This window comes from Camelus dromedarius, chromosome 31 (genome assembly GCF_036321535.1).
Source record: "Camelus dromedarius isolate mCamDro1 chromosome 31, mCamDro1.pat, whole genome shotgun sequence".
NCBI classification, from domain to species: Eukaryota; Metazoa; Chordata; class Mammalia; order Artiodactyla; family Camelidae; genus Camelus; species Camelus dromedarius.
Window position 1 is genome coordinate 5,888,570 of NC_087466.1, and position 22,098 is coordinate 5,910,667.

Here is a 22,098-nt window from a genome sequence, read left to right on the forward strand (position 1 = left end):
TCTTGGTACAATCACTACCTTCAAGGTTGCTGTTCCCACAAAAACATCAAACAACCCAGTGTGTTCTAAGTGAGCCCACTGAGGCCATGCTGGGACTGTCCGTTATGATCCAGGTGTTCTGTCCACGTCACGTGGATGGGGCTACCCTCAGGCCACCAACTGGCCATCGAGCCTGGGGGGTCACAGGGTCACCAAGGGCTGCACCCTAAAGTAATCTCTCTTTAAGCATTACCTCCATCTAAAAATGGATGGGCTCCACAAATTACATTAAGCCACTGCTGGCATGGACAGTGGGACAAGCTGACATCACGAGCCTCCTGAGCAGATGCAGTAAGAGGGCACCACATCTCCCACCAGTGCGCTGGCCAAGGGTATTGAACCTGCATCTCATCACCAGGGAACAATCAGACAAATCTAGACAGTGGGATAGTCACAAAAAGACAAAGACAAGAAAAAGAAGAAAAAGGCAGGGGGCCTGTTCTAGATTGAAAGAGACTAGACAGAAATTTGTGGCAACCAAAGGCAATACATGAATCTTGATTTTTTTTTGAAAACCAGCTACAAAACACATTTTGGGGACAACTGGTAAAATGGATACATAAGCTGTATATTAAGAGGCGTCACTTCAATGAATTAATGTCAGCTTGCTGAGGTTGTGACAGTGGTATTGTGGTTCTTTGGGAGAAGGCCCATATTCTTTCAAGACACACTGACGTGTTATTGGAGATGTGGATGAGGTTTGCAAATTACTTTCAAGTGGATTAGAAAAAGGGCTGTAAATATATACAGTTAGAGCAAATGTGGCAAAGTACTAATAATTGATCAGTCTAGAAGAAGGGGACAGCTTTTCTGCTTGAAATTTTTTAAAATAAAAATCTAGGGGAAAAATTTTAAAAAATTCTGGTGAGTGGCCTGCTGTTTGCACTGGTGACACCCCAGTCCCCTCCCAGCATGGCCTGAGTGTCCAGGGCCTGCTGGACACCCCACTTGGCTGTCACACAGACGTTTCCCATTTTCCATGGACAAAACTCAGCAGGCTGCATCTCCTGGCTCTTTTACTATGGTAAACATCTCCCTTAACTTCTCGCTCCCCCTCACAGCCAGGCTAGCACCCAAGTGTTTCTTAGCTTCACTGACATCTGTCCATCCTCACTGTCCCCCCTCCCGGTTCCAGCCCCCAGAGTCTCTTGCAGGATGACCGTGACAGCCTCCAGCCTAGTCTCTCTTTTGGCTACCACATTGCTCCCTTCTCCCATCCGTTCTCCACACGGCAATCAGAGGGATCTTTTGCAAACAAAAATGTGATCACTTCATTCCTCTACTTATAAATATTTCAATGACTCCCCACTGTCCATAAAACAAAGTTCAAATTCCTCAATATGGCCTCTTATGTGCTAAAAGCCCCTTTGACCTCTGTATCACCCCTTGCCTGACACACTCTGCCACGGCAAGTATTTGCAGCTCTTCAATCACAACCAGGCTCACTCGTGCCCCAGGACCCTTGCATGTGATGTTCCCACTCCTCTGCCTGCATACCCTTTGTCTGGTTAGTGCACCTTTCAGGCTTTAGCCTGGGTCTCCTCATCCAGGAAGATGCTAAATCCTCCCACATCACAGCTGAGCTCCCCCTGTCCTGTCACTGCTGGTACTGGTCTGTTTTCCCCCCACCCCACTGTGACCATCCTGAGAGTGGGGACTATGTCCAAAATACATCTATGTCCACAGTGCCTAGCCTGGGGCCTGGCACCTATCAAGGAGGTGCTTGGGGAAAGTTAGCTGGCTCCTCCAGTCCTGGGACCTGCAAAGCCTGGGCTTCAGCTCCAGTTCTGCAATAAGTCGCTTTACGGAGTTGGGCCTCAGTTTTTCCTAAGTAAGGGGTAGAAGCTTTGGTGTAGATGGGCCAGCTCAGCCCTGTCACTCCGAGGCAGTGCCTGCAGTGCATCCTCATAACCACTGGGTGTCACTGCTGAGTCACAGCCAGATCAATAGCTCCAAAGCTTCACTTAGTGGGGGTTGGTAGGTGGATTTGTGTATAGGAGCCGTCAGGGCCCTTACCCACATGAACCTCATCCCCACCTGCCCCCAACAGAGCTGGTCCCCCAGCCCCCAAAGCCTCATGCAGCCCCCAGGCCAGCGGGTCCCATCCCAGGCGGGCAGCAAGCAGGGGCAGGAGAATGGGTGAGGGGGAGGCAGGTGGATGCGCAGGGGCCCTGCTACCTCTTGGGGGGCCCCCTCCCACAGGTGGTCCTGAGTTTGAGGCCTGTTCTGGGAGAGTTAAGGCATCTGTTCTGCATGGGGTCCCAGATGGAGCTGCTCAGCCTAATTCAGCCTTCATCTCACCTCTCCCACTTCCCCTGGGCTGGGTGAAAAATGTTTCCAAACCAAGGGTCTCTGGCAGAGGCCAGTGAAGGGGCCTGGAGGGGAGGCAGAGGGCTGGCTGACCCCCACTCCTGTTCATGCCCGCCTGTGCTGGCAGGATGCTTAAGAGGCTCTGGAGCGCGTAGTGGGTGGAGGGGGGTGAGGGAGTGGGGTGGCTGCGAGGGGCTGGAAGAGGCTTGCCAGAGAGGTAGCAGGGCCCCAGAAGTCATGGAGAGACATGGGGGAGGGCTCATGCAGGGTGGGGGGCTCCCACGGCTGAATCCGTCACTGACCCCACAGTCAGGAGCAGAGAGGGAGGGCAGGGCAGGCGCTGGGTGCTTCCCATGTCTTCATTAACTAGTGCCTGCCAGGAAGCAGGGCAGCCCAGCCAGACTGCACCGGGGAGAGGGGTGGGGGGACGGGGAGGCACAAACCAGCCTCCAAAAGAACGTCCCAGTTGTCTCTCCCGTCTGCCACCATCCCAGCCATTTTCCAGATGTCTCCTGTGTCAGCAGTGGTTTCCAGGTCCCTGCCTTGTGGGGCTTTTGGTCCTCCCCCATGTGTCTCCTGGATGGGGAGATTTCTAGGCCCTGAAATTCATTCAGTACAACTCTCTCATGATTGTGAAGGTTTCTAGGTTCCCTTTCCCACTTACTCCATTGTATGTGAGTTTCTAGGCCTCCCTTCCCATTCTTCCTGGGCTGCTTTTGTGTACAGTGGTTTCTAGATCCCCTCGTCTTCATTTTCCATGGTTCTGCCATGCGTACGACAGCTTCTAGGCCGATCCTCCCACTTCTAATGTCTTTCCTATGCGTGTGATGGTGTCTAGGACCTCATGTTAATTGTAGGTCCTCTGAGTATAGTGCATCCAGGTCTTCTGACCCCATGTACCACATACAATGTGTACATGGTGGTTTCTAGGCCTCCCTTCCTATGATTCATGGGTTTCCTATGTGTCTGGTGGTGTCTAGTTCCCCTGTCCCTTTTACCAAAGAGCTCCTGTGTACCTCAGCATTTCTGCCCCTCCCTTCCTGTGCTCCACGGCTTTCCTAAGGCCTCCTGTCCCATCCTTCTCTGTGGATATTGTTTTCATGTTTCCCCTTCTTCTGCAGACAGGGGAGCAGCAGCCAAAGCCCTCGCTGGGAGGGGGCTCTGGAGGCAGGGGATGCAGTCTGGACTGGGTCAGCCCGAACTGCCCAGGAGGAACAGGCAGGGTCACCCTGGCCCGGAAAGGCCACAGAGGGAAGGCAGAGGCAGGGATAAAGACAGAGACAGAGTGGAGCGTCTGCTGATAAAGGCGGCGCTGCCCACTGGGGACAGACGGACAGATGGGACGGGGAAGGGGGCTGGGGCTGAGACCTGTCAAGGCTCCTCCCTGGGAGACCAGGTGGCAAAGGGGATTTGGATGGGGTGCCCCCACCCCAAAATAATCTCCTGAGTGCCCAGGGCAGGATGAGGTAGCGGGAGGTCAGTGCTGGGCGAGAGCTTACCCAGTGGCTCTTGTCACCAGGGTCTCCTTTGGGGCCAGGTTCCCCCTGCAGGAGGGAGAGAGAGGACGCAAAGTGAGAGACTGGGGGGTGGGCAGGGACACGGCGGGGGTGGGGTGGGAGGGACAGAGGCCGGGGAGGGAGGCTTAATGAGGCTGAGACAGAGAAGAGAGTGGCTGTTTGGACTAACATGAGATAAAAGCGCAAAAAACAACTGCCAGATGGCAATGGAAAGTGATAAAGAGCAGCCAGAAACGGAAAAATACCTGACCTTTGAAAGAAGGGAACCGCACTGGGTAACGTCCATGTATTTACGGCTCTTCCTCTAGGGGCTCACCCCAGCCCCCTCCGCCTGGCACACAGCTCAAGTGGAAAGCTTTAGTCTCACTGGCCCGAGGAGTCAGAGGTTGGGGTTGATACGGCCAGAGGAGGAGGAAACTGAGAGGAAATACTGGCAAGCAGGGAGCCACCGTAGGGGAGCAAACTCTATAAATACTCTTCTCTAATCCTTGGCTGGTCGGTGAAAAGTCACAAAGTGAGTCTGAGCAACACCCTAAAGCAAAAATCAACACTTTCCAGAGGAAGATTTCCCCCCACTAAGTCATCTAAAATTGTCCAGTATGCAACACAAAATTATTAGACACGTGAAGAAGCAGAAAAATGTGACCTATACTCAAGAGGAAAACCAGTCAGTAGAAACAGATCCATAGCCAACCCAGATGCTGGAATTAGCAGACACAGAGCTTAAAGTATCAATGATGAATGTTAAATTTTATGTTAAAGAATCTAGTGGAATTGATATAATGTGTGATGAGATGGGGAATTTCAGGAGGGATGTAAACATGGTAAAAACAAACAAAAAAAGAACCAAATAGAAATCCTGGAAATGAAAATGATAACACTTGAAATAAAAAATTCATGGGGAGGGTAGAGCGCCTACTTAGCATTCAGGAGGTCCTGGGTTCAATCCCCAGCACCTCCGTTAGGGAAAAAAAAGGAAAAGAAAAAATTCATCAGTTGGGATTAACTGAAGATGGGCCATTAACAGAAGAAAGAATCAAGTAACTTGATGACAGGTGAATGCAATAATTCTAACTGAAGCACAGAGAGAAGATTTTTGGGGGGATGGGCGGGTAATTAGGTTTATTTATTTACTTATTTTAATGGAGGTACTGGGGATTGAAGCCGGGACCTCCTCGTGCATGCTAAGCACACACTCTACCACAGAGCTATACCCTCCCCCCAAAAAAGATTTTTTGAAAAAAAAACAATACAGCCTCAACGACTCACGGGAACCTCAATTAAGTGTAACTGGAGTCCCAGAAGGAGAGAAGAGAGCACAAGGAACAGAAAAAAAAAAACACTTGAAGATATATCAACCAGCTTTCTTCCAAATGTGATTGAAAAATAAAACAAAACAGATTTCTGGTTTGGCGTATAAAGAGCTCAGAAGTCGCCATTCTGTCCTAACAAGTAAGAAGCCAAACAAACTGAAAAATCAACAACTCTTCTTTGAGGAACCAAAGCCGTGAGGTCACAGAGCAAACCACTGCCCCCAAAACTGTAGAGACAGACAGGCGGGTCACAACCGACTGGACCGGAAACCTCCCTGGGACCCACTGCCCGACAGTGAAACCTAAATGTAATGACGAAATGCTGGAGGCTCAGTGTGCACCACACTGAGAGTTAAAACCTCCAGGGGGACCCAGTCTTTGCAGGGGACTCACACTTTTGTGAGTTTTACCTCCAGGGGCTTGATCTGGTCCCACTACGAACGTTGGAGAAAAGTCCCCAACTGCTTTGGTCAGAGGGAGAGGGGAGAGGAGAGAAGGAAGATGGGAGAGGGGAGAGGACCCACCCTGAAGTACCCCAGAGCATTCTGTTCTTCCTAACAAGGCCGGCCCGCAGGAGAAACTATTTCACCAGAGCCTAACCTGCTGGCATCTTATCGGTGCCTAATTGAGGTGGGGGTAGGGACACACCCAACTTTAGCCAATTTTAGCCTTTGAGGGGAGGGAACTATCCCAACTCCAGCCCCCTCTGGCCACCTTGTCCCACTTAAGGGAGAAAAACCAAAACAAAACTGGGAAGCACTGGGGGAGTTCACAGTCCAGGGGCACAGGCCCACCGGAGCCCTGAGACCTAATCATACGACAATACATCACTGCCTCCCCCACCCCAACCCCTCACCACTATGTCACTAAAGGCCTGCTTGACTGCAGTTTCCTTCACTCAGTACATCATGGCTACCTTTCAGCAAAAAATTACAAGGCATATTACAAGGAAAAAACACAGTTATAAGAGGCCGAATATCAGAACCAGAGTCAGATAGGCCACAAATGTTGGAATTCTCAGACCAAGAATTTAAAATAAAAAACAACCACAATTAATATGCTAAGGACTTTCACGGAGAAAACAGACAACATTTAAGAGCAGATGGCTCATATAAGCAGAGAGATGGAAATCCTAAGTATCAAAGAGAAATGCTGGGATTCAGTTGAAGGTCCTCTTCACAAGGTCAGTTAACTCAGGGCAATTAGATTCTTCCCAGGCCTCTTAAGAAATTCTCTAACCCAGAGGGTGAGTACAGCTCAGTGGTACGCTGCATGCCTAGCATGCACGGGGTCCTGGGTTCGATCCCCAGTGCCTCCATTAAGAGAGAAAGAAATACTCTAACCCTAGCAAAGGCCCTTCTTGCTGGTATCAGAGGTGTGGTCTGTAAACACAAATCCAGCAGAATTTCAGCCATTTATCTCCCAGATCACCCCCTCCCTGAAGTTCAACCTAGAACAGGAAAAAATCATGAAAACTCTACCTAAGGTCACAAATTCTTCAGTTTCCTGGCCAAGATTTCATGTTCCCTCTAAGGTACATTTCAAGGGGTAAGAGACAGGGGAGGAGCACCTGGGGGCTTCAAAGGTACTAATAAGGTTCTATTTCTTGGGGGGTAGGTGGGTGTAGCTCAAGTGGTAGAGCACATGCCTAGCATGCACAAAGCCCTGGGTTCAATCCCCAACATCGTCTCTAAAAGTAAATAAATAAACCCAATTCCCCATCCCCCAAAAAGAGCAAAAAAAAAAAAAAAAGATTCTATTTCTTAAGCTTGTTTACTGGACACATGGGTGTAAGATTTAATATTATTAGAGTTTTCACTTTAAAATATTTTGCATATATATTTAAAAGGAAAAGAAATACAAGAGATAAAAAGTGTGTTAACAGAATGAAGAATGCCCTTGAAGGACTTATTAGGAGACCAGACATGGCTGAGGAAAGAATCTCCGAGCTTGAGAATATGATGATAGAAACTTCTAGAACTGAAAAGCAAAGTGAAAAAAAGACTGAAAAAAGCAGAACAGACACATTAGGTACAAGGGAAGAACAATAAGTATGACAGCCAGTCTCTCATGAGAAACTGTAACTGTCTACGTGAGCCAGAGACCCCGGAACAACATCTTGAAAGTAACAAAGAAGGAGAAAACTGCCAACCTATCATTTTATATCCAGTGAAAACATCTTCCAAAGATGAAGGTTAAACCCAGCTTTAGATAAACAAAAGCAGTGAGGATCTGTTGCCAGCAGACTCGTGCTACAAGAAAGGCTAAAGGATGTTCTTTAGGCTGAAGAGGGATGATACTATATGGAAATCTGGACCTAAGGAAGGTATAGAGTATCAGAAATGATAACTGCATCATTCGAGGTAAAAGACTATTTTTCTTTGTTGTTTTTTTAAAATACTTTAAAAGTCACCTGGCTGTTTAAAGCAATAACAAGGTGCTGAGGGTTTATAACAAATGCAGAAGTAAAATATAAGACAGCAGTAGCACAAGGACAGAAGGGGATGAACTACAGAGTTGTGACAATCTTACTTATACAATAATAATAATTCAAGCAAATAATAATTCAAGTAAATGATGCTAAGCCAAGGATGTGTGTTGTTACCCTTAGAGCAACCATGGAAAAACTAACAGAAAGAGGTGTAGCTAAAAGGTCGTTGTGGAGAGAACACAGAATTGTCAACAATTCTCAATCCAAAAGAAGGCAGGAAAAGAAGAAGAAAAAAAGAAATAGAGGAGAGATTGGGGTAAATAGAACAGAAATAGCAAGATGGCTGACTTACAGGGAACCATATCAGTAACGATACATACCATTAAATGTAAATGAACTCAACTGTTGTTTTTTTTTAAGTAAGATTCAAGCATATGTCTTTTTTTTTTTTTTTTTTTTTGACAAGAGGCACTTTAAATGGAAAGACTTGTGGGGGAGGGTATAGCTCAGTGGCAGAGCGCATGCTTAGCACACACAAGGTCCTGGGTTCAATCCCCAGTACCTCCTCTAAAAATAAATAATAAACCTAATTACCTCCCCCACCCCAGAAAAAGGAAAAACCGACGACTCAAAAGCAAAAGGACTGAAAAAGATACGCCATGCAAAACAAAGTGTAAGAAAGCTGGTGTGGCTATTTATTTATTTATTTATTTTAATGGAGGTACCGAGGATTGAACCCAGGACCTCATGCATTCTAAGCATGTGCTCTACCACTGAGCTATAACCCTCCCCACAGCCACAGGTGTGGCTGTTTTAATATTAAACAAAGTAGAATTCAAGACAAAAATTATTTTCAGAGGGAAAGCTATCCACCTCACAAAGATAAAAGGACCAAGAAGACATTACAATCTTGAATATGTATGCACCTAATAACAGAGTTTGAAAGTACATGAAGCAAAAACTGACCAAACTAAAGGGAGAAATAGCCAATCTACAATCTTAGCTGGAGCGATGGAGAGGGAAATAAGAGTCAGAGAGATGCAGACAGAGGTAATGACAGAGAAAGAGAAACAGGTACAGAGACACAGAGCAGGAGTGAAGGAGACGGAGAGGCCTGATTCTAAGAGGCTGATGGGACCCTGAGACAGGGGGCAAGAAAGGAGATGGGCCAGATAGGACCTGGACCGGACAGGGAAGGTCAGGGGCTCTGGCCACAGGGGATGGAGCCAGAGCAGGGGTCTGGGCCTGTGGGATCCAGGCTGGGCAACATCACTTACCCGCTGCCCCATGGAGCCTTGAGGGCCGGGCTCCCCACGCAGTCCCTGTACAGGAGAGGAGAGGAATGGAGTCAGCTGTCAGAGGGTCTGACCCAGGGCCCCCAGGAGCCCCCAGAATCCCCCACCCAGAGCCACCTCAATACTCACTCTCTCGCCCTTCTCTCCTGGGTGGCCAGAGATTCCTTTGGGTCCAGAGGGGCCTGGAGGTCCCTGAGCAACAAGACAGGACCTCAGCCTTGCGCTGGGGCTAGGTAGAGTGGGCAGGGACTCAGGGGACAGGGAGGTATGGGAGGGAGCCCCAGCTTGGCTTGGACCCCTGGGTCCTTCACCACACACCCAATGCCCAGCACACAGTGGGGAAGCTGCCACGTGCTGGCCCCAGCACAACAGCAAGAATCTCCACCTTTCTTGGCCTTAGGTGATAACAATACTTGCTTCTTGTTACATGGATTGAATAAGAAGATTTATGAAAAGTAGTCTTTATATTAAGTGATCCATAAATGCTTGAATGAATGAATGAAAGGTTGGATGAATGGATGATGGATAGATGGGTGGGTGGGTAACCATGTGAATAGATTGGTGGGTTGGGTGGGTGGGTAGATGGATGGACAGATGGATGGAGTACTTGGAGACATACTCACCATGTGTCCAGGACTCCCAGGGATGCCCATGGGACCAGGAGGTCCAGGAGGACCTGGAATAAGACAGGATGTCCTCAGGATCAAAACAGTACAATGCCAGAAAGTCCACCACCAGCTCCCTCCTGCCGGCCAGCCCCGGTCTCTCTGCCATCCCTCAGCCCTGCCCCGCACCCTAGACCTGGACTCAACTTACCCATGGGCCCTGGGGGGCCAGCCGGTCCCTGGGGCCAGTGGCTGCTGGTCTCAGTGAAGGTGTTGGACAGGAATGGTTCCCCTGGGGGAGGAAAGGTGATGGCTGAGCAGGGCTGGGCTGGCCAGGAGGAGTGGGCAGTCAGTTTTAACCTGCCACTCCTGCCCTGTGGGACAGCCTGCAGCGTGGCTGGGGCCACCAGACACCTGCTCCAAGGTGGATGGAAGGGGAGTGGGGGGACTGTCGGCCATGCTGGACCAGGAGGCAGGGAGGCCTGGGCTCTAACTCTGCCAGAATCTAGCTGGTGACATTGAGCAGAACTCTCCCTTGCTGAGCCTGTCACATGTCTAAATGGGGACAATAATTAAAGCTACCATTTTATGGCACCTACTTTGTGCCAAGCTGCTGTGCATGGTGTCACAGAGCCCTGGGAGGCCCGCACGGTCACTGTCCCCATCGTACAGATGGGGAAGCTGAGGCTCCGAGTGGGAGGATGAATGGGAGGATGAATGAATGGTGCCCGGCCATGCACCAAAGATGTGTTGCAGATGCGGTTGAACCTGGCACTCAAAGCCCTGACCCCTGGCAGCAGGCATGTAGGTCAGGCTTCGGAGAAGGTGAAGGATGCCCTCAGGGCCCAGCTGGGTGAAGGGGCTGGGCCTCTCTAAGCACAAGGACAAGGCTGTGGCCTTCGGCATTCAGGGCTCCCGTCCCGTGGCCAGGCCTAGAGCTTCCTGGTGCTCTGAGGGCTGCACCCTGGACAGCTCCAAGGCTTGGTGGGAGGGCTGGATGCTGGTGGTTCCCAGCACAAGCTCTTGAGGCGGCATGGATTTGAAGCCGCCCCCCCCCCCCCCCCCCCCCCCCGTGTCCTGACTGTGTGACGTCCCCTCTCTGGGCCTTGGTTTTCCTCATCAGGGAGCGCCCATCAGAGGATTAGATGACATGCAGCCCAAGGGCAAGCCTGGTATACAGGAGGTGTCTGGTAGACAGTCATGCCAGCCCCACTCCACCACCACCTCAACCTGCTGTGACCCCGAGGGACTCACCATGCTGGGAGATCCGGGCGTAGGGTGGTCCAACAGGGGCTGGGGGGCCAGGAGGCCCTGGAGGCCCCGGGGGGCCTGGAGGTCCCCTCTCTCCAGGGGCGCCCACAGCTCCAGCCTGGCCAGGGCTCCCTGGGGGGCCCTGCAGACCTGCAATGAAACCAGGGGGTCTGGTGGGTGTGCAGAAGGCACAGTGGCCCAGGGAGGCTGCAAGGAGAGGGGGACCAGGTGGCCTAGGGCAGCAGGCACATGAGGGCTCCAGAGGCCACAGGCCAGGGCAGGTGCTGGCTCTGACTTCCTGGCCATCTATGCGGGGGATGAACACAGCCCTCTCCTGGGGCTCCAGGACAGTGGACATTTGGTATACGGTAAGTGCTTAGCAGATGTTGATTTCCAGAATATTCTCCTCTCTCCCTTCCAGGCTTTTGCATGAGTTGCGTCCTCTATCAGCCCTCCCTTTGCGCTGCCTGGCGTGTGCCTGAGGCCTCATCTAAGATGTCACTCCCCCTGGAAGCCCCCCCACCCCCCCAGGGAGGCTGGGTCTGGGCTTCCTTCCCTGGGACTCCCATACTGGCAACACCCCCATAAGAACCCTGGTCACATGGGGTGGACGCTGTTTCTCCTCTGCCTAGGCCCAGCCTCCCTAGCCTCCCCAGTCTGCGAGCCGCAGGAGGTCAGGGTCTGGTCTGACCCAGCCCCTGGGGATAGGTGCCCAGGGAGGACAGGCCGGGGGATGCAAAAGAGAGTCTGGGGAGCCCAGGCAGGAGAGGGGGCCCTTGGAGGGCTGGTAAGCTGAGAGACAAGGGAGCAGAAGGGGCCCAGGCCACGGCTGACTGTGGCAGGGTCGGGGAAGGAAGGCCCCAGTCTGGGTCACCTGTGGGGGCGGCCAGGGGAGCTGGAGGGGGCAGGGCTTTGGGCACTCACCTGGTGGGCCTCTCATGCCCATCGGGCCCCGGCTGCCAGGGTCTCCCTTCGGGCCAGTGGGCCCAGGAAGCCCCCGGGCACCAGCTCGATCTGGGGGAGAAGGTTCATCAGGTCCGCAGCCCCGGCCTTGCTCCTGCCCACCCCGGGCCCGCCCTCAGCCAGCACCTACCATCTCCAGGGAGCAGCGGGGCCCTCGCGTTTTCTCTGGCTCCCGGGAGCCCTGGGGTGGGGAAGGCAGTGTCACCAGCGTTCCTGCCCCCAGTTCCACCAGGACTCCAGTGCTCAGGAGACAACCCCTTAGGCCCACAAGGGGTCAAGCTGGGAGTCAGCAGCAGGGAGGGGGCTGGAACCTCACTCCCCGAACTCATTCCCCTGTGGGACTATGTTCCGCACTGGCCCACTCACCTCGGAAGCCTCCATCCCCAGGGCTGCCCTGGGCAGCTGGGGAGCCCCAGAGCGGGGCGGGGTCCTCGGGGGCAGCTGGGGTTGGGGGCACTGCCCGCTCGGTGGCAGTCAGCACCGCCACCTGTGGAGGAAGAGGACGACAGGGATGGGGTGGGTACCAGGGTCTCACCAGGGACAGGCCAGGGGAGGGGCCCCCACTTGAGGGGCAGGAGGCCCACGTAGCCAGCAGAACCCAGCCTGGAGTGGAGACCCAGGCTCACAGGGGCCCAGAACTTCCTCCGAAGTGACTGTGGTTTTCAAACTGCACAATTCATCACATTCGTTGTAGGAAAGTCATCACCACCATCATGGCCACCCACGTTGAGTTCTGTGACTGTCCTCATGTTTGCTGGGCCATGTGGTTTTTTCCTATGCTTACCTGGCATGTGAACAAGTATATTTATATGCATTTATATGCATAAGTAATATGAAACTTCTCTTGATCTGTTAAAGCACCACAGGCTGGAAGAATTTTTTACATTTGAAGGGAAATTTGAGAGGGTCTGACATGAAACAGAGGCCCCGAGGTGTGGATAAAACCACTTTGGACCCAGTGTGGGGGAGAGGAGGGTGGTGGCCCCTGAGCAGCTGACTGAGGATTACGAATGCCCGCTGACTGGGGTGGGGAACCGTGGGGGTCCAGGGAGAAGTTGAAACTCTCGGGAAGACCCAGAACTGAGAACCACCCCCTAGATCTGAGACTGAGTTGCCCCTCATGCCAACTGCCCCTGGGAGGGAGCTTGGGGAGTGGGGTGGGGTGGGGTGTTCCCGGGGTGCTCATACCTTATAATGGGGCTTCTAGCACATGTTGCTTACAAGTTTGGTTTTTCCAACTAATAGATACCTCAGGGACATCTTTTCACGTTAGAAAACGGAGGTGTTGCTAATAGCTGTCTAGTATTCCAGGGTGCCACACTCCCTCATTATGCAAACACCCCTTCCGTTGTTTGGTTTTCAAATTTCCCTCTTAATAGTTAACACTTTAGTAAACACCTTCACATCTAATCTCCTTAAGATAAATTCCCAGAGGAGGGAATGATAGAGAAATGGATCTGCAGACGAAGTATAAATGCCTCTATGTGTTTAGAAAATCTGGAAGAAAAGATGCTTAAATGTTGATAATCGCTCTCTCTCAGGGCACAGGTGATTGACTGCTGTCAGTGATTTTCTGGCAGGTTTTTCATGGTTCTGAGTTTTTCGTGTTTCTAAACATAGAATGTCTTGCATTTGAATTGTTAAGAACTTTTCATCTGGAAATAATTTGAGAAGTACAATAGATGACAGGGAAGATGGCATTTTGGGGAGGACAGGGCACGGAGGGGACCCAGCCATGCGTCTCTGGTTGGGATGGGGATGGGGCGCCTGGAGGAAGAGCAGGCCAGGCTGTCTGGCTGTGAGCAGGCTTCCCTGGAGGGGAGGCTGAAAAAGCGAGATAGGAACCAACGGGAGGGAGGTGCCTCCTGGCAGGAACGCCGCTCACCCACCTTGGCCTCCAGCACCTTTAGCCGCTCCGTCAGCTCCGACACTTTGCTGCAGTTGAGACAACCTATGGGGAGGGAGGAGGCTGGGCCGGGGCTCCTGGGTTCTGCTTGGAGCCCCTCAGCCCCTGGGCGCAGGATGGAGGGAGAGGACAGATACCTGATGACCCAACCCATAAGACAGCCCATCGCAGGGAAGAGGCTACAGAGCCACAGCCTGTCTAGGGTGGGCCATGTCCTGCAGGGGTCCTTGGCTATGGTGCGCAGAGAGGACTGTTTCTCCCAGACCAGGACCAGGGATGGGACCAACTCCTGGCAGCCTCCTCATCCCAGGGACCCCTTTTCCAGAAGCCAGGGTGGGAAAGCCTGTTGCTTCCCACCTGGGCAGGGCTGGCCTCGGCTTGCTGGCTTTGGGGACCGCACATCACAGTCCAGACTGGGGTGGCCTAGGTGCCACCCTCTGACCCTCCTCCAGAACCACCATCCAGCTCTCCTGGCCTCCTCAGCGATACCCCTAAGTTATTTGTAAGAATGCCAGGCACCAGCCAGGCCCTCCACAAGCTCATCTCTCTGGTTCCTACCACGACCCTGCATGTTAGGATCAGTGTCACCCCCATTCACACCTGGGGATGCTGAGCTCACAGCGAGGGTGGAATGATAGGCACAAAGCCAGGGGTCAAGTCCCAGCACTGCCCCTTCCTGGATGTGGGGCCTTGGGAAGGGCACGTCCCCTCTCAGACCCTCAGCTTCCCCCTCTTTAAAGTGGGGACAATGATGCCTTCCTGGGGTGGGGGTACGCTGTGAGGTTTAAACACATTGACAATAGAAAGCTCCATCAGTGTCTGAAAGATTCTGGGGGTCCTGTGTCTCGGGGTGCCTGGGTCCAGGTCGGACTCCCCTTGAGGGCCCTTCCTCTTCCTCCCCCTCAAAGTTTTCTTTCCAGCCTGGTGTGGACCAGGGCAGGGTGCTGTCCCTGACCCTCCACTGCTGGGCCCAGATGGCTTTTAGGACGGTCACCACCAGCCCTTCCAGGTCTCCCCTAGTCCAGAGGGATCCCAATCAGCTGCGCCAGGACCCACCTGAGAAGGCTGTGGGCCGAAGTGCCATCCGCCGCATGGCACTGCCCGGCCACCCGGGCTCCACGAAGCCAGAGGAGCCTGAAACTGAGGGACAGTGAGGATAAGCACCCTGCTGGCTGTGACGCTTCATTTTGTCCACCCCCACTCTCCCACCGGCCACTGTAGCTGCAGCAGGGATCCCTATTCCCCTTAGTGCAGAGGGAGACAGAGGCCCAGAGAGGTGGGGCAGTTTACCTGGGTCACACAGCATGAGCTGGGCTGAGCTGGAACATGGCTGTCAACCTGATGGGCCTGGGAGAGGGGCTGGCAGTGGGTGGGGGCTTCCCAAGCAACCCTAGCCAGCTGCGTGGGTTAAGAGCTTAGAGAGAAGAGATGCAAGGTTGGGACCCCGCCCCGCCACTTGCTGACCCATGTGACTTGCCTTCTCTGAACATCTCTACAAGGGGTCAGAAGGCCTCTACGCCTCCATTTGGCATGACGCCTAAGGACGGCGATACGTGCAAAGGGCCCACTGTGCACACGCAGGGCCTGACACACAGTAGGCACTCAGTACCGCAGCCACGTCCACCCTCTCTCTGGTCCACTTGGGTAAGAAGACACCGAAGTGGATCCAGCCCTGGTTTTAAATGAAAACCAGAGGGAGGCTGGCTGCCTGGGAGGGCACGGGGGTGGGGGGCCATTCCCAGAGCCCACCCCTGCCACCACCCCTGTGAGGAGAAGGCCGCCCTGGCTGGTCAGGCTTTGGAAGCCTGGCTTTCTCCACAGCTGGAGGCTTGGGCTAGCCAAGCCAGGGGTGGGGGGCGCAGCTGGAGAGGCTCTGAAGCCAGCAGTGACAATTGCCCCCCCTCTGCACCCCCCCCAGGCCTGCCTTTTAAGGCCACGAAGTGTCGCCTGGGGGGAGACAAGGCCCAAATAAGGCATGGGCCTGGCAGCTCAGAGCCAGCCTGTGGCTTAGTGCAGGGAGAGAGAGGCGCCGGGAACTCAAACCAGACGGGTCCCTCTGGCCAGCCCCCAGAGGGGAGGCTGCCAGGCCCTCTCGGGGTCCCACCACGGGGCCTTCGTTCAGGCTGGGCCCGCAGCCCCAGCACCCCCTCCCTAGGGGCCTGCGACTTGCCCCCTCGCAGGGAGTAAATCTCAGCTGGGACGGAGGCAGTGGGTTGGCAGCCCAGGACGGGGGCGGGGGACGGTGTGTGTTGGGGGTGCTATGCCACCGGGAGCCATGCCTGGTGCCAGTGCTCCTCGGGGCCCAGCCCGATCCCACAAGGTGGATAATAATAATAGTAGCAGCCAATGCTTGTTTAGCGCTTGCTCTGGGCCCAGTCCATCCTGAGCACGTCTCATACACAGCCTTAACTCACAAAGCTCCATGAGTGAGTGCTAGTGTCACCTCCGCTTTACAGATCAGGAAACTGAGGCACTGACCAGTTCGGTATCACCACTCCTGTGTCCCTCATGATCAAGTAAGTGGATGAGTGAATATAAATATTTCCCTTCAGGGAAACAAGGCAGTGAAGTGACTAGGAGCCCAGGTGATGAAGGCTGGAGCCTGGATTGGAACCCAGGAGTTCCGGCCCAGCCTCCTTTCTCCTGGGCCGCCTGGCACCCGGAGTCAGTCCCTAAGTCCCACTGGGCAGGGACAGGGTGGCCCGGCGCCCGTCAGGAATGCTGGCTCCTGAGAAGCCCGGCCCCATCCTCTCTGCTCCCAAGTGAAGATGTAAAAGGCCATTTGGTGGCTCTTTTCAGGAAGCTGACCAAACGAAGCAAGCGGCTGTCCCTCCAGCCCCGTGGAAGTTGGGGTTTTCTCTGAGATGAAGTTTGGCGGAGCATCCGCCCTGCCCGCCCCGCTGTCCTTTTTCCACGGCACTCTGCACCCCCGACATGCATGTGCTGTGCCAGCTCCCCAGTCTGGTCTTCCGCCCCCCTGGCTGGAACAGGAGCCCCACCAGGCAGGGACCTCGGCCATATTTCCCTCGACTGGGAAAAGTGCCCGGCGCGCAGTAGGGCCTCAGAGGCCTCAATAAACCTTTTGTTGATGAATGCATGAATCATTGGCAGAAAATGAATTTAAAACAAGCAAACAAAATTAAAGGCAAAATAATGTGGACAGCAGACACAACGGTTGAAAATGAGTATAAGTGTTCTAACGTCACAATGGGGTGTCCCTGAGTTATTAATTTGTGAACTTGTGGTTGGAAATTCTTTTTCAACCCATTTGCTTTGGGACATTTCGCTGGGAACCAGAGAGAACTAGAAAAACTAATGAAAACATGGCCTGACCAGCAGTGCAAAGAAATTGCGAGTTCAAATTTTATAAACAAGAAAAAAAAGTTTAAAGAAATAACAAAAACTGTCAAAAAGACCACAGAAAAGCTGAATCCTGGATTCAGGATTCACAAAAATCCCCAAACTCCCCCAAATTCTGATAAACAGATAGAAATACTTTAGGGGCTGAACCTAAATGGTCCAATACCGCACAAAATTCCAGTAGGGGAAAAGCCTAGGGCTGGGGGAGGTCTCCTAAGGGACAAAAATGTCACAGCCCTCCCAGCGGTGTTGAGTCGGGGCCCCTGGAGCAGGACCCAGTGGCTGAGAGCCCCCTTCACCCTGGCCTGGTAGTCCTCCCTCTAGGGTCCCTCCCCACCCTCAACCTTGCCCTCCAAGGAGCTCCCAGTTAGTCCTAGGACCACAAACCCCGGCTCCATTCTGGGACCCTGTGGGCCACTTCCCACCACCTGGGAGGTCCTGGCCATCCCCTCCCACACACACACACGCTGCCCCCCACTCCCAACCCCACAGTTGCTGCTCCCATGTCACCTCCTCCAGGAAGCCTTCCCAGACAGACCAGGGAACCCGCCAAAGACCACCCCCCACCAAAGCTCTCATCACTCCAACTTGACCTCCACAAAGCCATCTGCAGTCTCTAGCCCTGTGCCCCTATAAGCATCCGTCCTTTCCTCTGCCCAGTGTCTCATGCCCCTTCTCAAAGGATCCTCATGAGAACACTGAGGCCCAGAGATGAGAGGCTGGTGGTCCACACAGCAGGAGCAGGGTGGGGGATGGGAGGGCAGGGCACGGGATTCAAATCTCATCCTCAGCTGGGAACGGGGTGTGAGAAGTTGGGGGGTTTCCCCGGGCTCCATTTCTGACTTCCTCTCCAAGGGGCTTGCTCCTTCATGACCCTTGCCCGAGGTCTGCTGGATCCACTGACCACAGGCCACATGGGCACAGCCTCCCCTGACCCAGCCTAGCTCCCTTCCTGGGAATTTACTTTGCAAATGTAAATATTTGCTGCTGTTGGCCTGAGCCAGGGGTCAGGGCTAGGGCTGGGGCTGGGGCTGGGGCTGGGAGCTCCACAAACCCTCCAGCAGCCCTCTGGGAAGCCCCAGGCTGTGTCTGTCCTGGTCCTCCTTGGGGTAAAATGAAGTTCCCACTCGTTTCCCGTGCACCCACCTAACGCCAGACCCGTGCCAGGAATCAGAGAGATGGAAGTAGTGAGGGAAGGGTGGGGGCCCCTGGAGCCACGCGGGAGCTCAGGAAGGTCGCAGGCAGAGAGGACAGCCACTGCCCAGGCTGAGGGCTGGAAGAGAAGGACAGTGTGACCAGGGCTAAAATGGAATGAGGGCAGGGCTGGGGCACATAGCTGGGGAGCGGGGAGGGTGGAGAGGGGAGCCCCCCTGGCTGGGGGTGGAGGATGCACTGGCAGGGGTTGGAGGTGGGGGCCACCGAGCCTTCCAGCAGGGTGGCAGATATGGCAGATTTGTGCAGTGTTAAACCTGTGGGATTCTGAATCTGTACAGGAAGGCACCGCACCTGGCATCTGGTTAGAGCACCAAAGATGCTGCAGGAAGGGCCAGCCCTGGACAGCGGAGAGGCAGAGGCAAGGACAAATCACATGCCCAGCATGGAGGAGGCGGCTGCTCTCCTCCCTCTCATCATTATGACCGCAGAAGGGTCTGAGGGAGGGGTATGCTGCAGACCTCGGGTCCAAGCACTTGAGAGAATCCTGCCCACAATGCTTACTTGCTGTGTGACCTTGTGTGAGACCCATACCCTCTCTGAGCCTCACTTTCATTATCTGGACAATGGGGCTAATGGGTGAGAGGTCAGTCTGCAGGGAGCTCCCAAAGCAGGGTGACATGGTGGCCACTACAGTCCTGCCCTTAGAAGAGCCCAACAGCCCAGGCCACTGAGTGGGTCAGGACAGCCCACATGACGCATTTTGGCCTTGGCCTTTCCTCGCCTGTTGTTTCTGGTAGGAGTGGACAGCCAGGTGACAGACAGCCTCAGCCAGTCACCCTCTCTGCCATCCAGCCCCACGTCCCAAGGCCTGGAGGCACTGACAGATGGACTCAGGCTGGTCCCAGTCCTAGCTCTCACGTGCTGAGTGGCCCCAGGCCAGCCCCCTCGCCTCTCTGAGCCTCGTTTCTCCACCTGTAAAAAGAGGCCCATTCTAGCCCCTTCCTCATGGTTGTCATGAACATCAGAGCCCATCCTCACTCATCATCGCAGAATCAACATTCCCATTATGCAGATGGAAAACTGGCCTCATGAACATCAAATGTAGAGACTAGAGGCCTGTTTGCTGAGCAGCTGACTGAGAAGTGGGGTCTCAGAGTTGGGAAGCAGGGCAGAATACCCAGCACAGGGGGCTGAAGGGGAGAGGAAGACATTTATTAAGTAGCAACGGTGGAGGTGAGTCTCTGGTCCAGATAGAGACGGGGTTCAGAGTGGTGAAGGGCTTGCCCCAGGTCACACAGCAGAGCACAGCTGATCCAAGGCTGGACTGTGGAATGACGGACGTTCCCTTTCCCTCTTTGGCTCACTTGGGGCCCTGTTGCCCCTGGTGACGCAGCTCTTTGGCCCCAGGTCATGTCACAGCACTGGACAGACCAAGAGGGCAGTCACCAGCAAGGGAAACAGTTGGGGAAGCCAAGCCTGGAGCTGGCTGTTGTAGGAAGGGCAAGGCCAGGCGTGGGTCAGCAGTGTCCTCATGCTTCCCTGCCTGCCCATTCCTAGGGGATGGGTTTTCTAGAGTGGTTTTCCAGAATATCCAGGCCTGGGCATCCCTTTACTCAACTCCGACCTGCAGCTGGGGAAGAGGCCCTTCTCGTCCCACTGGGTATCATGTGCTGTCCACCTCAGCTGCCACGCCACCTGCAGGGTCTTTTCTGCTTCATTTCATTCCTGCAATGTCCCTGGGAGGGAGATGATATGATCCTGCCCATTTCACAGTGCAGGAGAGCCCCGGGCTGTTGCAAGAGCACAAGGTTGCGTGGTGACCCTTAGAGAACTTGCCCCTCCCTCCGAGTGGGCACGAGACTGGCGCCGCCTGAACTGCAGCCTCCCCAGCCCCCAGCCCAATGCCCTTGCACGACTTGCACATGGCACGGGGAGAGTCCCCCGCCCAAGGCCACACAGCTGGTGTGCAGCACAGCTGGCCTGGCCCACGAAGCCCTCAAGACCCTGCAGAGGGAGACGTCGGGGCTGGCCTGTCCCCAGTCCTCGTCTTGCACCCTCACCTCACCATCAGCAGAGCCCTGGCCTTTAGCTTGGCTCCTGGACAAACGGCCTCCAGCTGCTGGACTCAAGGGCACCTGCGCTGCCCCCACCTGTTCTCTCACCGCACCTGCACTGATGGCCCCACCGGCGAAGGTCTGCCCTTGGGAGGGGAGCCAGGGGCAGAGTGGCCTATGTCTAGGTAGGCCCTGCTCTGTACCAGGGGGGTGAAGACCCGCCCCCTCCTCACCACCAGCCCCTCCTGGCTGGCTCCCCTCCTGCCCCAAGGGCCCTCTGCCTTCCCCTCTGTTTCCCAGCCTCCCACACCCACCTTGGTGGCTGCCTCTCTGTATGGGACCCCCGCTGGGCATCAGACAGCTCTCCTCTGTCTCTAGTCCCCCACAACATGGAAACTGCTAGGCCCCCACCCCGCCCCACTCTGTGGTCTGTCTGCCCCCTACCCCATCTGACTCTGGGCATGCGACTTCACCTCTCTGGGCCTCTGCCACCCCATCTGTGAACTGGGGCTGTAGTAGGGTCCTGGGGGGTGAAGCATGTAATCTCTCAAGAAGCGCCCATGAATGTTTCTGGCAGCACCTGCTGTCTCAATTTGTAAGCCGTTTTACCCGTTCATGTTCCTGGAATCAGAATGTACCTTTCAACCAACGTTCACATTCACGTGCTGCCTGGGGACCTGAATGCCTCTTTCCATTGAGGGGCCCACAGGCCTGGTTCTCAGGCTGGCTGTGGCCAGTCCATCCTCTTTATGGCCATTCTTGGGAGCACAGTCTTTGTTGCCCCAAATCTTCCGCTCACGGGGTTCAGCCCGACAATGAGGGTGGATGCAGCCTGGACTGCTCAGCAGAGGCAGCTGCCCAAGAGCCAATGGGAGGAGACGGCTCTCCGGGTAACTGTGTGGCCAGGCTCTAGGAGGTGCCGGCTGCCTCCTCTGTGCCCCTGCTGGGTGCTCGGCCCCAGAGCATCCGAGCTGCACACAGAAACTCTGCCTGGGACACATTCCACACACAGGGCGCCCAGCAGAGTCCTCCCATCCCTGAGGGCCTGGGGGAAGCCAGGCAGACCTGGGATCTAATCCTGCCACTTATCCCAAGCCTCAGTTTCTCACCTGCAGGATGGGCGTAACCCTCCCCTTGCTGACCTACTGCCCCGACAAGTGGTGCTTTGCTTCCCTGTGCTGTTACCACCACCCATGGAAACGTCCACATCGGCTTTCCTCAAATTTGGAGGAAAGGCTTGGGATGTGCGACTTAAGATGTAAACGACACAACATGTACGGAACCTCCTCCAGGGGTTCTGACAATCTCCCACAAGGCAGGCGGTCGACACCCGTGGGACAGCAGACACCCATGGAGGCCGGGCTGCATCTCGCTGGTAGCTCTGTGCAGTTGGCCTGGCACGCGTGGCACTGTGTCCCACAGCACTGATTGGCTGTGAAGAGGCACCTGGCTCGCACCACAGGGCAATCCTACCTTCCTCGCAGCTTGCCCCCGAGTACCCGGGGCAGCACCTCCACTCGCGAGCCGTCACCGTCTTGTACATCACCTTGTATGTGGGTCTCACCACGGTCCTGTAGCTGAAAGAGTGCCCAGGCGGCCTGGCTCGGACAGGGCCTTCCACCATCTCTCCCACTGTCCATGAGGACAAGCCCAGAGCCTTCAGGGTCCTCTGCCACCTCTAGCCCCCTTTGGAGCCTCTTTCCACCTGCATTCTGGGGTTCAGCCCTCCCATCCTCTCCCCAGTCCTCAGCCGAGGGGATCTAGAGACCAAATGGACAGGAAGCCCTTATGAGCTGTCCCCAGCGGTAAATGCTCACTAAGTAAAGGTGTGTGGGTGAATGGTGGAATCTCTCCTCCAGGAAGCCCTCCAGGGTGGCCCAAGCGCACAAGGGGAGGTGC

General features: G+C 54.5%; 1 protein-coding gene and 1 non-coding gene across 5 annotated transcripts in view; both read right to left on the reverse strand.

Annotated features, from left to right (window-relative positions):
- Positions 1-22,098, reverse strand: part of EMID1 (EMI domain containing 1) — a 34,206-nt gene that overhangs the window by 6,168 nt on the left and 5,940 nt on the right. For all 4 annotated transcript variants that reach the window (XR_004133701.2, XM_031442984.2, XM_031442985.2 and 1 more), the window contains exons 3-14: positions 21,673-21,776; positions 14,687-14,770; positions 13,614-13,675; positions 12,091-12,211; positions 11,855-11,905; positions 11,686-11,775; positions 10,765-10,911; positions 9,722-9,802; positions 9,529-9,581; positions 9,035-9,097; positions 8,888-8,932; positions 3,849-3,893 (exon numbers count right to left, since the gene is read on the reverse strand). Coding sequence is in view for 3 of the 4 variants with exons in the window: in XM_031442984.2 (XP_031298844.2) it covers positions 3,849-3,893; positions 8,888-8,932; positions 9,035-9,097; positions 9,529-9,581; positions 9,722-9,802; positions 10,765-10,911; positions 11,686-11,775; positions 11,855-11,905; positions 12,091-12,211; positions 13,614-13,675; positions 14,687-14,770; positions 21,673-21,776 (946 nt within the window). In the remaining variant the exon portion in view is untranslated. The remainder of the gene's footprint in view (positions 1-3,848; positions 3,894-8,887; positions 8,933-9,034; positions 9,098-9,528; positions 9,582-9,721; positions 9,803-10,764; positions 10,912-11,685; positions 11,776-11,854; positions 11,906-12,090; positions 12,212-13,613; positions 13,676-14,686; positions 14,771-21,672; positions 21,777-22,098) is intronic.
- TRNAS-AGA (transfer RNA serine (anticodon AGA)) lies at positions 8,327-8,400 on the reverse strand. Its single transcript has one exon. It is a non-coding gene; the product is annotated as a tRNA-Ser (tRNA).